Consider the following 15,204-nt stretch of genomic DNA (forward strand, 5'->3'; position numbering starts at 1 on the left):
GAATTTTAGATTTTACATTTAAGCTTATGATTCGTTTGAGTTAATATTTTTTATACAATGTAGGGTATGAATTAAGTTTTTTGTGTTAATTTTAGTATATGGGTTTAGGTTTTATCACAAATTCACCCTCAGACTAAGAGTTGTAGTAGGAACCTGCAGTCTTTTTCAGGTAGTGTGCCCAGTCTTCATTTATTCTGGGGTCCTTTTGCTCGATTGTGCTTCCTGGTGTCTTAGGAATCAAGAGCAAAAACGAGCAATGAGGAGAAAGGAGCACATTCCTCCCATCGTGACCTTCATGCTGCTGAAGGCCACTCTTGTGCTGTCACGTCAGGTGGCTGTGCCCTGGGCTGGGAGCCTTGTGTGGGTGCAGGCTTGCTGCTGTGCGCTGGGGGCGGAGCCACCTCAGCCCCACTCAGGACAGCTTCTTCCTCTCTTCCCATGTGTTAGGGTCTCCTTCAGCCCCACTGTACAAAGAGTGGGATTGCTAACTACTCATGATTCAAAGACCCTTGAGGTCGAAGAAGCTTTTTTCTTAGAGGGTGTTTTTGTTTAATACGAAGGGAAAACAGCACAGTGCCAGTTTGCCAGTTGGTTGTGCTCTTCGCAAGATTGCACCTGGCATTTGGTTTTCCTTTATTATCCATACGTGTATCCTGCTGGCCTTTATGCTGTGTGCAGTAAATTTTTTTCTCTTGTGATTATTCATTTTCTGTTAGAACGTCATGGTAGAATGGTGTTCAGAATTTCTGAATACAAAAACAGTATATATTACATTTTAGCATTTGATTATTGCAGTACAGCGTTGTCAATATTATCTTCCAAGGTAGGCATTACATTTTTGCCCACTTCAGAAGTGAGACCTTTAAATGTTAACTATTTTTAAAATAATGATATGGAAGTCCTGATTGGTAGAATACTGAGATCATTAGTTTTGAAGAATACTTAGTCATCAGAAACCATTTACCTCTTAAGACTACAGCTTTAGGGCCAATGCCAAGAAAAGCTCAGATAGTGCAGAGTATATAGATGTAGTTCAGTCAGGATGGACTTTTGAATAATGAGTAAAATCTAGGAGGAAGAACAGGAAGAAATTGGTTTCTAAAATTTACTGGGCACTTTGTAAAATCATGATTTCTTATATTTACTGATTTTCCCTGAGTCAATAACATAATTGGAAGTAAACATACTATTCTGAAATCATAATTTTTATTTATATAATTTTAGGGGAACATATTCAGTGTGTAATATAAGTCACAACTCTAATACTTTCTCTTCATTTTTATAGAACAGAAAGTGAATATTTGTTATAGCTCATGTCCAAACTTCCATCCATATAGAAAATTCTGTTGGCTTTTACTGAAAGTTAATAAATAAACATGGATATTTAAATTTAAGCAAGTGGAGAAGTAGGTGCAGAAGGTGGTAACACTGATGGCGCGTGGTACGTTTGGAAAGTTGTGAGGAGCCAGATCATGAAGGCCCGTTTGCAGTCATTAGTATTAGTGTTAGTTTTCCATTTCTCTTAGTTGTCCATTGATATTATAACAAATTACCATAAATTGGTGGCTTAAAACACCAATTTATTATGTTACAGTTTCTGTGAGTCAGCAGTCTGGGCACAGCGTGGCTCAACTGCGTTCTCTGGTCTCGCAGGCCAAGCTCGCGGGGTCAGCAGGGCTGTGCTCCCTGCTGGCGGGGGGCGTGGGGGCCCCTGGAGGAGAATCGCTTTGCAGGGTCCTTCAGGCCGGTGGCAGAATTCTCTTTGGTCTCACGCTTTCCAGGGTCCCCCCTTCGTCCTAAAGCCCCCCCGTGGCCTGTCAGGTTCTCATGCTTGGAGCCCCTCCGACTCCTCTTCTGCTGCCACCTGGAGAAACGTCTTTGATTTTAAGGGCTCATGTGATCAGCGTGGGCCCATCCAGTCAGTCTCCCTGTTTTAAGGCCCACAGTGTGAAATAACATACTATGACCTTGAGAACACCACTGGGGGTGAGTGTTACAGGGGCCGTAATTCTGCCCCCCACACTCGGGGGTCTTCAGTGATTTTAAGAAGAGTGATGTGGTCAAATTTGTGTTTTACAATTACTTTGATTGTAATAGAGACAAGGGCCCACTTGAGGCCACCCTGAAGTCATGGAAAACCATTTGAAGGAGTACACTTTGGGATTCAGTTACAGATAACAGAAGACAACTTTACTGTTTTTTCCTTAAATTTATTGAGGTGACATTGGTTAATAGGGCCATATAGGGTTCAAGGGTAGGTTTCTGTGATATGTGAGCCGTCTACTGCATTACTGTTTGCCCCCCACCCAAAGTCAGATCCTCTTCCGTCACCATGTACTGGGCTCCCTTTACCCTTTGCCACCTGCCCCTCCACACCCCTTCCCTCTGGTAACCACCGTGCTGTTGTCTGTCCGTGAGTTTCAGTTTTGTGTCCCACGTGAGTGAAGTCATATAGTACATAGCTTTTTCTGTCTGACTTATTTCACTTAGCATAATATTCTGAAGATCCATTCCTGTCATCTCACATGGCAATATTTTATGTTTTCTTATGGCTAATATTCCATAGTGTATATGTACCCCCTCTTTTTCCGATCTTCTGTCAAAGAATACTTTGGTTGTCTCCATGTCTTGGCCACCGTGAATAATGCTGCAGTACGCATAGGGATATACGTATCTTTGCAAAAAAAGGTTTTCAAGTTTTCCAGTAAACACCCAGGAGAATGATTGCTGGCTCTATATTCTTAATTTTTTGAGGAGCTGCCATACTGTTTTCCACAGTGGCTGTACCAGTTTACATTCCCACCAGCACCAAATGAGGGGTCCTTTTTCTCAGCAACCTCTAACACTTGTTATTATCTGTCTTGTTGATAATCGCCAGTCTAACAAGTGTGAGTTGGTATCTTGTTGTAGTTTTGATTTGCATGTCCCTAATAGCTAATGAAGTTGAATATCTTTTCATATGTTTGTCAGCTGTTTGTATGTCTTCTTGCAAGAGGTGTCTGTTCAGATCCCCTGCTCATTTTTTAATTGGATTGTTTGGTGTTGAGTTGTATGAGCTCTTTTATGTTTTCTTTTATGTATGAGTCCTAATATGTTTTGGATATTAACCCCTTGTCAGAGCTATTCATTGCAAATATCATCTCCCATTTCTTTGGTTGCCTTTTTGCTTTGTTCTTGGTTTCTTTCTCTGTGCAGAGGCTTTTTAGTTTGATATAGCCCCCTTCATTTATTTTTACCTTTATTTCCCTTGTCTTTGGGATCAGATTTATAAAATAATGTCTGCATCCAAGGCCCATGAGTTTAGTACCTATGTTTTCTTCTGTGTGATTTGTTTCAGATCTCATATTTAGATCTTTCATGAATTTTGAATTGATTTTTTACAAGGGGAAAAAAACTGTAATCTAGTTTCACTCTTTTACATGTGGCTTTCCAGTTTTCCCAGTACCATTTATTAAAGAGGCTTTGTTTTCTGCATTGTGTGTTTTAGACTCCTTTGTCAAAAATTATTTGCCCACATACATGTTATCTTTATTTCTGGGCTCTTAGTTCTGTTCCATTGGTCTTTGTGTCTGGTTTGGTTTTTTGTTTTGTTTTGGTTTGGTTTGGTTTTGGTTTTTCTTTGCCAATACCATGCAATTTTGATTATCATAGCTCTGTAGTATAATTTGAAGTCAGGTAGTGTGATGCTTCAGTTTTGTTCTTTTTCCTCAGGATTGCTTTGGCTAATCGGGGTCCTGTGTGAACATAGAACATAGAATATCTTTCCATTTCATTGTGTCTTTTTCAGTGTCTTTAAAAATAATGCTCTGTAGTTTTCAGTACATAGGTTCTTCACATCCTTTGTTAAGTTTATTCCTAGGTGTTTTATTGTTTTGATTGCAATTGCAGAAGGAATTGGTTTTTTATTCCTTTTTCTGAAGTTTTATTGTTAGTATATAGGAAAGCAATTGATTTTTTTATCCTACAGCTTTGCTGTATTTGTTTATTGTTTCTAACAATTTTTTGGAGCCTTTAGGGTTTTTTATATACAGAATCATTTCATTTGCAAAAAGTGATACTTTTACTTTTTCTTTCCAATTTGGATTTCTTTAATTTCTTTCTCTTGCCTAATTGCTCTGGCTAGGACTTTCAGAACTGTTAATAAGAGTGATGATCCCGGTCTTGTTCATGATCTTAGAGGAAAGGCTTTCAGTGTTTCACCATTAAGTGTGACATTGGCTGAGGGTTTGTCATATGTGGCCTTTATGTAGTGAAGCACTTGATTTCTATTCCCATCCTATTGAATGTTTTAATCATAAATGGATTTTTTTCCTGCATTTATTTTTAAGATCATATGATTTTTATCCTTTGTTTTATTACTGTGGTATTTACATTGATTGATTTCCATATGTTGAACCATCCTTGTGCCCCTAGAGTGAACCCCACTTGATAATGCTGTGTTATTTTTTAATATATTGTTGTATTTGATTTGCTAGTATTTTGTTTAGGATTTTTGCATCTGTAGTCATCAGTGATGTTTATAGTTTTCTTTTTTTATGTTATTCTTGGCAGGTTTTTAATGTCAGGGTTATGTTGGCCTCATGGAATGTGTTAGAAAATACTGCCTCTTCTTTAATATTTTGGAAGAGTTTGAGAAGAATAGGTATCAAATATTTACTTTATTTTATTTTATTTATTTGTTTTTAGAGAGTGGGGAAGGGAAAGAGAAAGAGAGGGTGAGAAATATGTGCAGGATTGATCGGTTGCCTCTCACACACCCCCAACTGGCAACCCAGGCCTGTGCCTTGACTGGGAATAGAACCTGCGACCTTTCCAGTTTGCAGACCGTCGCGCAGCCCATTGAGCCACACCAGCCAGGGCTCAGGTATTTTTTTAATGTGTGGTAGAATTCACTAGTGAAGCCATCTGGTCCTAGACTTTTAATTTTGGGGTAGGTTTTTGATAGTTGTTTCAATTTCAGTCTATTTAGGTTTCTCAATGCTTCATGATTCAGTCTAGGAAGTTTATATATTTCTAGGAATTATTAATTTCTTCTAGGTTATTGAATTTGCTAGCATATAGTCTTTCACAGTATTCTAGTATGACCCTTCGTATATCTGTGGTGTCCGTGGTAACTCGTTCATTTCTGATTTTGTTTACATGAGTCTTCCCTCTTTTTTCCTTAGCAAGTCTAGCCAGGGGTTTGTCAATTTTATTATTTTTTCAAAGAAACACCTCTTATATTAATTTTTTATATAGTCTTTTTGTTCTCTCTTTCGTTCAATTCTGCTCTAATTTGTATTATTTCCTTCTAACTCTAAGATTTATTGTTAGGTTTTTTTACTTGGAATTTCTCTTATTTCTTGAGATAGGCATGTAGTGACGTAAAATTTCCTCTTCTGCTTTTACTGACTCTCAGAAGTTTTGATACGTCATTTTGTCATTCTCACTGGTCTCTCTATATTTTTTTTTAATCTTACCTTTTATCTCCTCTTTCACTCAGTCATTTTTTAGTAGTATGTTGTTTAATCTCCACATTTTTCTGGGCTTCTTTGCTTCCTCTTGCAGTTGATTTCTAATTTCAAAGTATTGTGGTCAGAGAATGTGCTTGGTATGATTTCAGTCTTCTTCAATTTTTGGAGGGTAGTTTGTGACCTGGAGAATATTCCATGTGTACTGACAAAAAAATGTCTAATCTGATATTCTAGGATGAATGGCTCTGTAAATGTCAGTTATGTTCATTTGATCTAATGTATTATTTGAGGCCAGTTTTTTTTATTGATTTTCTGTTGGGTAATCTATCTAGAGTTGTCAGTAGAGTTTTAAGGTCCTCAGCTATGTTAATGTTTTTTGACTCTTTCTACTTTTGGTTCTGTGAGTAGTTGCTATATATATTTCAGTGCACCATGATTGGGTGCGTGTATCTTAAGAAGTGTTATGTCTTTTTCATGTTGTATCCTCTTTATCATTATAAAATGTCTATCTTTGTCTCTTGTTACCTTTATTATCTGGAAAAGTATTTTGTCAGATATAAATATGGCTACATCAGCTTTTCTGTGGATGTTACTTCCTTCGAGAATCAATTTTTCCCCCTTTAATTTTGAGTCTAATTTTGTCTTTCTTTGCAACTAGATATGTCTGTCTCCTGAAGGCAGTATATGGTTGGGTTTTAGTTTTTGATCCAGTATGCTACTGTGTGACTTTTTATTGGTGAATTCAGTCCATTTACATTTAGGGTAATTATTAATGTATGAGGATTTTTTAATAGCCATTTTGTCTTTTTTTTTTCTGGTAGGCTCCATTTGTTCTTTTCTTTTGTGTTTCTGTCTGTTGATTTTGTTTGTGGTATTCCATATTTCTTTCCTATGTGTTCTTTTTTTATTTTTTTAAGCAATGTGTCTTAGTTTGGGTTATGTGTGTGGGGGGGGGCTACCATTAGATTTATGAAAACGAAAGTTTCATATATACAGTAGTCCTTTTGAATGCATCTGATCTCCATCCTCCTTTGTAAATTCAGACCTTTACCCCTTTCCTTTTATATTGTTATTGTCACAAATTATCCCTGTTTATGCTGTAAATTTTCTTGGTGATCACACTTGTGGTTTTTGACCTTTTGTTCTTTGCTTCAGGTAAAATAACCCCCTTGTATATTTCCTTCTCATGATAAATTCCCTCAGCTTCTGTATGCTTGGAAAAGTCTTTATTTTGCCTTTGTAGTTAAAGGATAACTTTGTTGTATATATTATTCTTGGCTGGTAACTCCTATCTTTCAATAGTTTGAATATTTGATTCCACTCTCTTCTGGCTTATAGTTTATGCTGATAACCTAATGGGATTTCTTTTATAGGTTACTTTGTTCTTTTTGCTGACTGCCTTGAGAATTCTTTCTTTGTCATTAATTTTTGACAGTTTTAATAAATAGTGCCTTGGAAAAGACCTCTTTGGATTGAGGTATCCAGGTGTTCTGTTGGTTTTTTGGATTTGAGAATTTAGCTTTTTCCAGTTTTGGGAAGTTCTCATCAACTATTTGTTTGAATAGATTCTTTGTTCCCTTCTCCCTCTCTTCTTCCTCTGGTATACCTATTATTCTTACATTGCTCTTTCTGATGGATTCAGATAGATATCATAGAGCTCTTATTATTTTTATGCTAAAATCTCTCTGCATCATTTCTAGATTTCTATCTTCTTTTTCACTGATCCTTTCCTCTGTCTGGTCTTTTCTATTTCCTGTGCTCACTAGTTCATTCTTGGTCTATTTTACTGAGTTCTTCGCCTTCAGAATTTCTGTTTGGTTCTTTTTTAAAGTTTCAACCTCTTTGGTAAAGTACTTTCTTTGTTTTCTGAGCACACTAATTTGCTTTTCTGTATTTCCTCACATCTCATTGAGTATTTTCATAACTGCAATATCAAAATTCTCTGTCATTTATATCGTATATAGCCATATCTTTAAGTTTGTTTTCTGGTGATTTTTGCATTTTCTTTCTGACCTGCCTTGCTACCTTGGCTATTCATGGTATTTGATGGATTCCTTCTCTGTCTAGGCATCTGTGTATGAGTGGCCCATCACCAGCATATTGATATGAAGAGGTCTTTCTCTTATTTTCCAGTAGATGGCACTGAATTACAAGTTTTTTAGTTCTGCAAAATCCCAGTGCTGACCACTGCAGCCAGATGCTGCCCATTCTAGCCACAGTGCATGGAGGTAGCATGGGCTGGGGGCACCGGCAGACTTCTTTGTTGTTTTGCCCTCAGGTAATGGTGGCCACAGAGTATACCCTTGGCTCAAGGAAAGTAGTGATTCTGTAGTATCCCTTCCCGGGTTTGCAGATAATGTGCTCCGCAACACAACACTGAGGGTTGAGGGAGGCAAGCTCTGAGATGCTATGGGAAGACAAGGCTCTCTGTCTCTGTTTCTCTATCTGGAATGTCTCTACCTTCCAACAGCTGCAGCCACAGCCCCATTCTGTATCCCTGCCCAGGTTACTGGGCTCAACTACAGCTCATACCGCTCACTCCTGCAGGAACACCCACCAGATCTCTTTGCCTCTCCCAGATGAAGGGAGTGCCAGCCACAGCTGGATTGCTCCCCTCTCTAGACTGAGCCCCACCATGAACTCCTGGCTGTAGGGCTGCATCTGTGGCTCATCTCAGCCTTTCTGCCCTTCTTGTCTCTCCAGTTCACTCCCACTTGCCCACCTTTATATGCTTCAATGCGCCGATCTCTCAGACACATTTGTATGTTGAACAGGGAATCCTTTGCTGAGTTATAGCTGTTCAAATTCTTGAAACTTCAAGGGGCGAAACCAGAGGGATTTCTCACGTCGCCATTTCTCTGGCATCACCTCACACTAGCTATTTTAAGAAAAATGAATTTAATACAGGAAATAAGGTGCTTACAAAATCTTTGGAAAGTCTATCTCCCTAGAATGGGTCTGCCTCTAGAATAGAACCACAGAAACAACTGACCAAAGGCAGTTCTACCTCTGCTAGAATCATGTAAGGAGAGACTCAGGAAGCTGATGTGCTGATGCTAGATGCCATCTTAGGTCATGCCAGGAACATATTGCCTGACCTGTAGCCTGCTAGTTAGGAAGCCTCTACCCAAATTGTTTCTGCTAGAACCATTATATGTCTCCTGAGGGCTATTGAATATGATTGATAGAAGCTAAATCTCACCTACAAAGGAGTATGGGAAATGTAGTTTTCAGTTCCAGTGTTTGCAGTTCAGGAAGGCTTTCTGGGAAAAGGTTGGAACAGAATAATGAGAAGCCTCAATCCAATTCATGCATCCATGGGCTTACCACTAGTTAAGATCTTGGTTCCTTTTAAAAGATTAAAGCAATAAGGTTATTCCCTCTGTTGATCGAAGAATATACCTGCCAAATAGTTCTTGTGGTAGTTGAACTCAAATTCATAACCAGAGTCTTAAGTAGCCGCTGTTCACAGAGTCCTCTCAAGCACACTGTATTTCAGGGCAAAACCGCAGATTGGGCTGCCAAGCCTCCTGCACTGTGCTCCTGCCCTCTGAGCAATCCTCAGAAATTCTCAGGAGTTCTGAGGATTGGAATTTAACCAATAGAACTGAGACTTTTCTAGTTGGAGCTATGCAGCTGTATGCTAATTTGCATCCCCACTAACCAATTAGAGCAACCCATTCTGACCAATCAGGACAATGCTATTTGTCCCAGTGTAAAGATTTGGAGTTCTTATTCACATAGAAATGGGCCAATCAGACTGGGTGCAGACACTCTTCTCCATATGAGCCAGCTCCACCCCTGTTTTAATGGAATACGCTTTTAGTTTCCATCAAGACTGCATTCTCCTGACTGGAGCTACAACACCTGAGCTGCTTCACCCACGCCGTTTCATGCCTGAGTTGTCTCACAGCCAAGCTGTTCGACAGCTGAGCTTTTTCACAGCTGAGCTTTTTCTCCTTTCTCTATATCAGAAATCAGGGACTCTTGGTGGTATTGAATTGGTGATGACAACCTTTGGTTGGTACCTCTCTTCTTTTGTTAGTTGCTGTTGGTAATTTCTTTTCTCAAAAAAGTGCTATTTTGGGTTCAAGTCCTGGGAGAAGAAGATTCTGTAATCTGCTTCATCGTACCACCACTTTTCCCAAGAAGGTTAACCTAAATATATTTCAGTTACATATTTTCTAAGGAGTGTGTCTGTTGTAATAATTAAGTTCCAGAACAGCAGGAATATAATGTTGATATTTTTATTTGTATATGAACTGATAACAAAGTGCTAGTCACCTGTTATTTTATATAATTCTTGTAACTGTCTTATAAGGAAGGAAAGGCAGAATTTATTATCCCACTTTTACTAATGAGGAAACTGAGATCCAAAAGGATTGAGTGAGTTTCCAAGTCACACAGCTAATTATAAGGTAGAGTCAAGATCCTGACATCAGATACTGCGACTTCAAGGCCAACGCTATGTTACCATACCCTCTACTTCATGGTAATGATTCCCTTTGTCTCTGACCAGAGACATATTATTATGTCTTTAATGTTCCTACCAAACTTACTATAGCACCAGTTTAATTGAGTTAAAACCAAAAGTAGGGTGAGAGAGGTGGGGGAATAATCTTATGTGACTGTTGTATTCTGAACATGAATTAACCTCGCGTGCCTTGGGTATAGCAAAGCTAATATCAGATCTTTTCAGCATTTTTCCCTCTCTGGTTTGTAGGAAACTGATCAGCTTCCTTAGTAAAATCAGACCTAAATCCTCCAAGGCTGATTGATAATGGAAACAAGATTTTTCATGTGCGAAACTTGACTTTGTAGGACCTTAGTCTCATCTCTATAATTCACCTTCCTCTTGGTGTCTTTTGCTTTTTATTTTTGCCTTGATCAAGGAACTTGTGTTCCTCATTTACCACTTTTTTATAAGAATCTATTCCTTGTACATTCCTTGTATTATAGTCAATGAGTCTAGGCTGGAACATTTAAACAAGGCATCACCGAAAAAGCTGGGTTAAGAGCTAACATACAACTGGATGTTTTTGTTTGTAAGTTATGACTTCCCCAGGACACAGGAACTGCTGGCCTACTTCCATTTTCCCACATGTTACCAAGGAACATGTGCTTAGATCTAGCCCTTCTTTATGATCATAGCCAAGAAAGCAAGTTTTACAAATTCCACTTCTCTCTATAATCTTTGTAGTGCCTACTTTTCTAGGTTCTGTTTTTCTCTCTAAGCCTATTCTTGCATAATGATTAACAGCAGACATGGCGACTATCTTCAGGAGAAACCTATCCACAGGATGTGGTTTCACTGTGACCTCCAAAGGGCACCCACATCAGGGCACAGATCCCAAGTCGTCACAGTGGGCAGACAGAATATGGAGGAGGATATTAGAATAATGTTGAGTACAGCAGTGTAATGCACCAGCACTTTTGAAAAAGTTTGTACTTCCGCTGCAAGTGGCTTAAGCTGACACTGTCTTTTTATCTTTCTAGGTATCATGAACTGATCACAAAATATGGAAAGTTGGAGCCTTTGGCAGAAGTGGATCTAAGACCCCAGAGCAGTGCAAAAGTAGAAGTCCACTTTAACGATCAGGTAGAGGAAGTGAACATTCGTTTGGACCAGACAGTTGCAGAACTAAAGAAACAATTAAAAACTCTAGTGCAGTTACCCACAAGCAACATGCTTCTCTACTATTTTGACCATGAAGCACCCTTTGGACCAGAGGAAATGAAGTACAGCTCTCGGGCATTGCATTCCTTTGGGATTAGGGATGGAGATAAAATTTATGTGGAATCCAAAACAAAATAACCTCTACCAGACATGTCAAAACACACACATAAGGACTTCCTGCGGGGCATTTGTTTCCACGTAATTTTCTTTATGAGGGAGAAGATTGTTTTTGTTTTGATTTGTTTTGCTAGTTAGGTTTAGCGGGGCATATATAATTACTCCTAGAATGGGTAGGGGGCTGTTTGGGGTATTTTTTTACTGAGGTTTCTGTGGCTCAGCCAGCAGAACTGGCCACATCTCCAGGCCGTGTGCCCTCTCTCATGGAAGGATGACTGAGAAATCACCGTCTTACTGTGTCCGCTGGGATTTGCCTCCTGCTTCACTACCATTACCGTTCACATACACTTGTGGAGACGGCAGGAACAGTGCCTCCCTTCAGAGGGGTGTCGTAGAGTACTTCAGTCAGGAACGAGGATCTCCACAGGAAGGGCCGGCCCTTTGCTCTCCCAGGTCCTCACTTTCCCTTCCTCTCCCTCTTTTTCTTGTTCTGGTTCAGTGTTTCATTTTGACCTGTGTCAGCCCATATGTACTAATAGTTTTATTCTGTCCATAATTAACTTCTCAGGTTGGGTGATTTTTTTTCCTTCATTTCTCCCTTTTGAAATAATTTAAAGTGTTTTAAGCATTTTTCAACCTGATTCTGATCTCAGGTGCTCAGTTAGAACCTACAGTTCTGTTAGGACCTTGAAGAAGAGCAGATGGAGAGGCCGTTACTATGCAGAGCCTGCCGGAGCAGTCAGGTCTCTCTCTGTCTGTAACTATCTCAGTTTTAATGTTCTTCACACATTGTATCAACCATTACTTTCATAACATGAAATAGGTCAGATTCCAGAGTTTTTTATTTTTCCTAATTGAATGTATTTCCTCACAGCTCTCTTTTTCATTACTTTAAACTACTGGGAGTAGAGACCTGACTTTCTGAAGAATCCAATAGAATAATGCATATACGTGCCAGGAGAGCTGAGAATCAGCTAATGGATCACAGTGTGTGTGAAGACGTTGAGTGGGAAGAACGGGTGGGGGGTGGGGAGGGGGAGGTGAGAGTGTTGGTGGTTTACGGGGTTGCTCTTGCACTTTGCATAAAAGAGGGAAATTGTAATCAAAGGGAGCTTTGGTTCCCAGTTCTTCCCTGGGATTTTGTGATGTCATAATTGAACAAGTCTTTTTGTTTTACATTTTAATTTAGTTCCTCTACAGAAGATCAACTCTAATGAGTAAAATATTAACTGTCAAAACTTCAGAATTGCCTCCAAGTCATATTTTTTGCAGAAGCATATTTAAAGCACTTTTCTTTAAAAGCTAGTTCCTTACTTGCTCTGAAATCTATTTGTTCTTCTATCCCTTTGTTAATCAGTGCAGTCCCTTTCTTTAACATTTGTCTTTCTTGATCCACCATGTTTATTGGTGGGAGACTTGAGAAGGACTTCACTTAACTGGGGCAGAAAGAAGATGTGTACATGATGTATTTTTCAAAGAATGTAATCATTATGATTGTTTGATGTTTTGACCTTTCTACATGATTCCACTGCTCCTACAAATTTCTTATCAGATTCTTTGTGACTCGTAAATTCTTTATGTATATGGCGTTGTGTTTGTTATCGCTACTTTTTAAATTTTTCTATGCCATAATAGCAGATGTTTATTCTCTTAATGCACTTCAGGTTCAGTATTTGTGAAGCCTTTGACCCAGCCCTCTGAGTCAAATCTACATTCACTGTAACATTAAAGGTGGAAACCAAAGGGTTTGAGAAAGATGAATGTGAGGCCTCTTCTCCTTCTGCTGCAGATTTTATCTTTCAAAATCATAAAAATGAGCTGTGGTGATCCAGGCTGGGTATAGACAAGAATAATTATTTTGCAATCATAATTTCCTGACATATTTTTGGAAGTGGGAAAAAGTGTGGCCACAGTGTCATGAAGATTAAAGCTGCAGATTCTTTGCGCATGTGTGCGTGAGTGCGGATGAGCTGAGAGAGAAACAGCAGGACTGAGCCCTTTGCTTTTGTCAGCCTGGGCAGCGGGTGCTCTCCTATTTTTTGAGGCTGGGTATAACCCCCAACTGTCCCCACAGCAGAAGGCAGAACACTTACGTCACGCTTTAATCATAAGTGGAATGGTCACAATTAATTAGATATTTTATATATGACAAAGTTTTATGAAACGCTTTTTTACTATTAGAGACCTGTCCTTTTCTGTTATTACAGAACACAGTGTCCATCAACTGCAGGTATAATTCTTCTGTTACACACTTGCATGTCAGGGGAACTTCTCATTTAATTCTGTGGACGTGGGTATTTTAGGCCATTGTAATTGATAGTTTTAATAATTGCCGAAGAATTTTTGATTGAGCCAAAATCTAATACAGTTACTGGTCTTTTAGAATTACAGAAGTAAATGAGAAAAGCTATTTGAGCATGTGTACTTGTAGATTTATTTGGGTGGCTGAGTAAAGATGCTTCTTTTAAAATAAAATTGGTGCTGTGTAGACACTTGTAACCAAAATTATTTCTAAAACAGGACGAAGGAGAGCAGACACCACAGACCTTTCAGTGTACAAGTTATGCATAGTTGATTGCAGCTGCTTATTTGTATTTTAATATTGACTTCACCTTGGTTCAGTAAGAGCATATTATTGACTTTTATGAGTCAAAATGCTGTCATAGCCAGTATTACAGATTCATTGCTATAGCACAGTGTATAGAACATCTTTCCTAAAACAGAAATTCTTTTCAGTTACGAAAAAGGAAAGGAGTAGTAAAAGAAATCCAAATAAAAACCAAGAACTATGGGCATGTAACTGCTGAAGCCACAGTAGAAATCAGTTTTCTAGGTTGAATTATTGAAATATCCCAGAATGTTTTAAAGAAAAATAAAGTTCAGACTCATGTCTTTATTATTAAAAGTTTCAGTTGTTTCTGCAACCTGTCACCACCATTGCCATAAATACGTGAAAGCAGCAAATGTTATCAAATCTTGTTTCTTTAAAACCTTTAGATGAAAACATGAGTTATGTGTAAAACATGAGTTATGTGTAATACAGCCTGGTGTTATTATGCTATGTTTTAAAATTTTGTTCACTTAACAAGATGAAAGTGCCGTCGAGACCACGGGTGTCCTCTGTTGGAAGTCAGCCGCGTTCTGAGCGCAGAGTGCTTGCGCTTCCCGAGGCACCATGGGAGGCACGCGGGTGCTCACCAGTGGGATCGACCAGCGGCGTGGGAAGCACGCATGCAGTTCTGAGCCGTGTCATTTCTGTTTGCGAATTTGACTTTTCCATTTGTTTCATGTTATACTGAAAATACAAACTGCTTTCAAGAACACCCAGAAGCTATCTGTGTTACCAGAAGTGTTGTGAACACTGTTTTCCATAGGTGCTTCCTTAAAATGTGTGTCTGCTGTAATGATGGAGAGGGACTGGACTCTCTCAGGCTCTTTACTTGCCCGTCGTCTCCTGCAGTTAATGGAAATATATATATTTTATTTTAGAATATAATTTAAACATGTTCTTTGCACTTTTTATTAATATATATAGATAGAGAGTTAATCTTTAAAAAAATTAAAAATCCAAGTTCACTTTCTCTTTGTGTTTTGCTTTTTTTCTGAGCTGTGTGGTAAAGATATATGTTTATTTTTATAAAGCTGAAAGCCACTGTCAGTGCTGTGACTGACTCCCTGGGGAACTGGCCTCCGGGGGTACGAGTCACCATCTGGCCCGTGTGGGGAGCTCAGCTGGTTAGCGAGGCTTCCCGAGCCGCCAAGGCTGTGGGGTCTGGCACATAGAGGAGACAGCCTTAAGTAAGTGGAACAAGTCGATGTTTCTCTCTCTCCCTTCCTCTTCGTCTCTAAAATCAATAATATTTTAAAAGTTTTACAAAAAGTTTCACCATTTTAACATACTTAATTGGAAAGTTAGAAATGAAAAGTGCAAAACAAAGTTGATAGGAAATGTGTCAC

General features: G+C 38.8%; 1 protein-coding gene across 3 annotated transcripts in view; it reads left to right on the forward strand.

Annotated features, from left to right (window-relative positions):
• TBCEL (tubulin folding cofactor E like) overlaps positions 1–14,784 on the forward strand; it is a 63,680-nt gene extending 48,896 nt beyond the window's left edge. For 2 of the 3 annotated variants that reach the window (XM_054587598.1, XM_054587606.1), the window contains one exon: positions 10,950–14,784. In XM_054587598.1, coding sequence (XP_054443573.1) covers positions 10,950–11,268 — 319 coding nt within the window. In that variant the 3' untranslated portion in view covers positions 11,269–14,784. The remainder of the gene's footprint in view (positions 1–10,949) is intronic. The other variant, XM_054587612.1, reaches the window with a different exon arrangement.
• Positions 14,785–15,204: the final 420 nt, after the last annotated feature.

This window comes from Pteronotus mesoamericanus, unplaced genomic scaffold (genome assembly GCF_021234165.1).
Source record: "Pteronotus mesoamericanus isolate MK-2021 breed Mesoamerican mustached bat unplaced genomic scaffold, CSHL_Meso_final contig_123, whole genome shotgun sequence".
Lineage (NCBI taxonomy): Eukaryota > Metazoa > Chordata > Mammalia > Chiroptera > Mormoopidae > Pteronotus > Pteronotus mesoamericanus.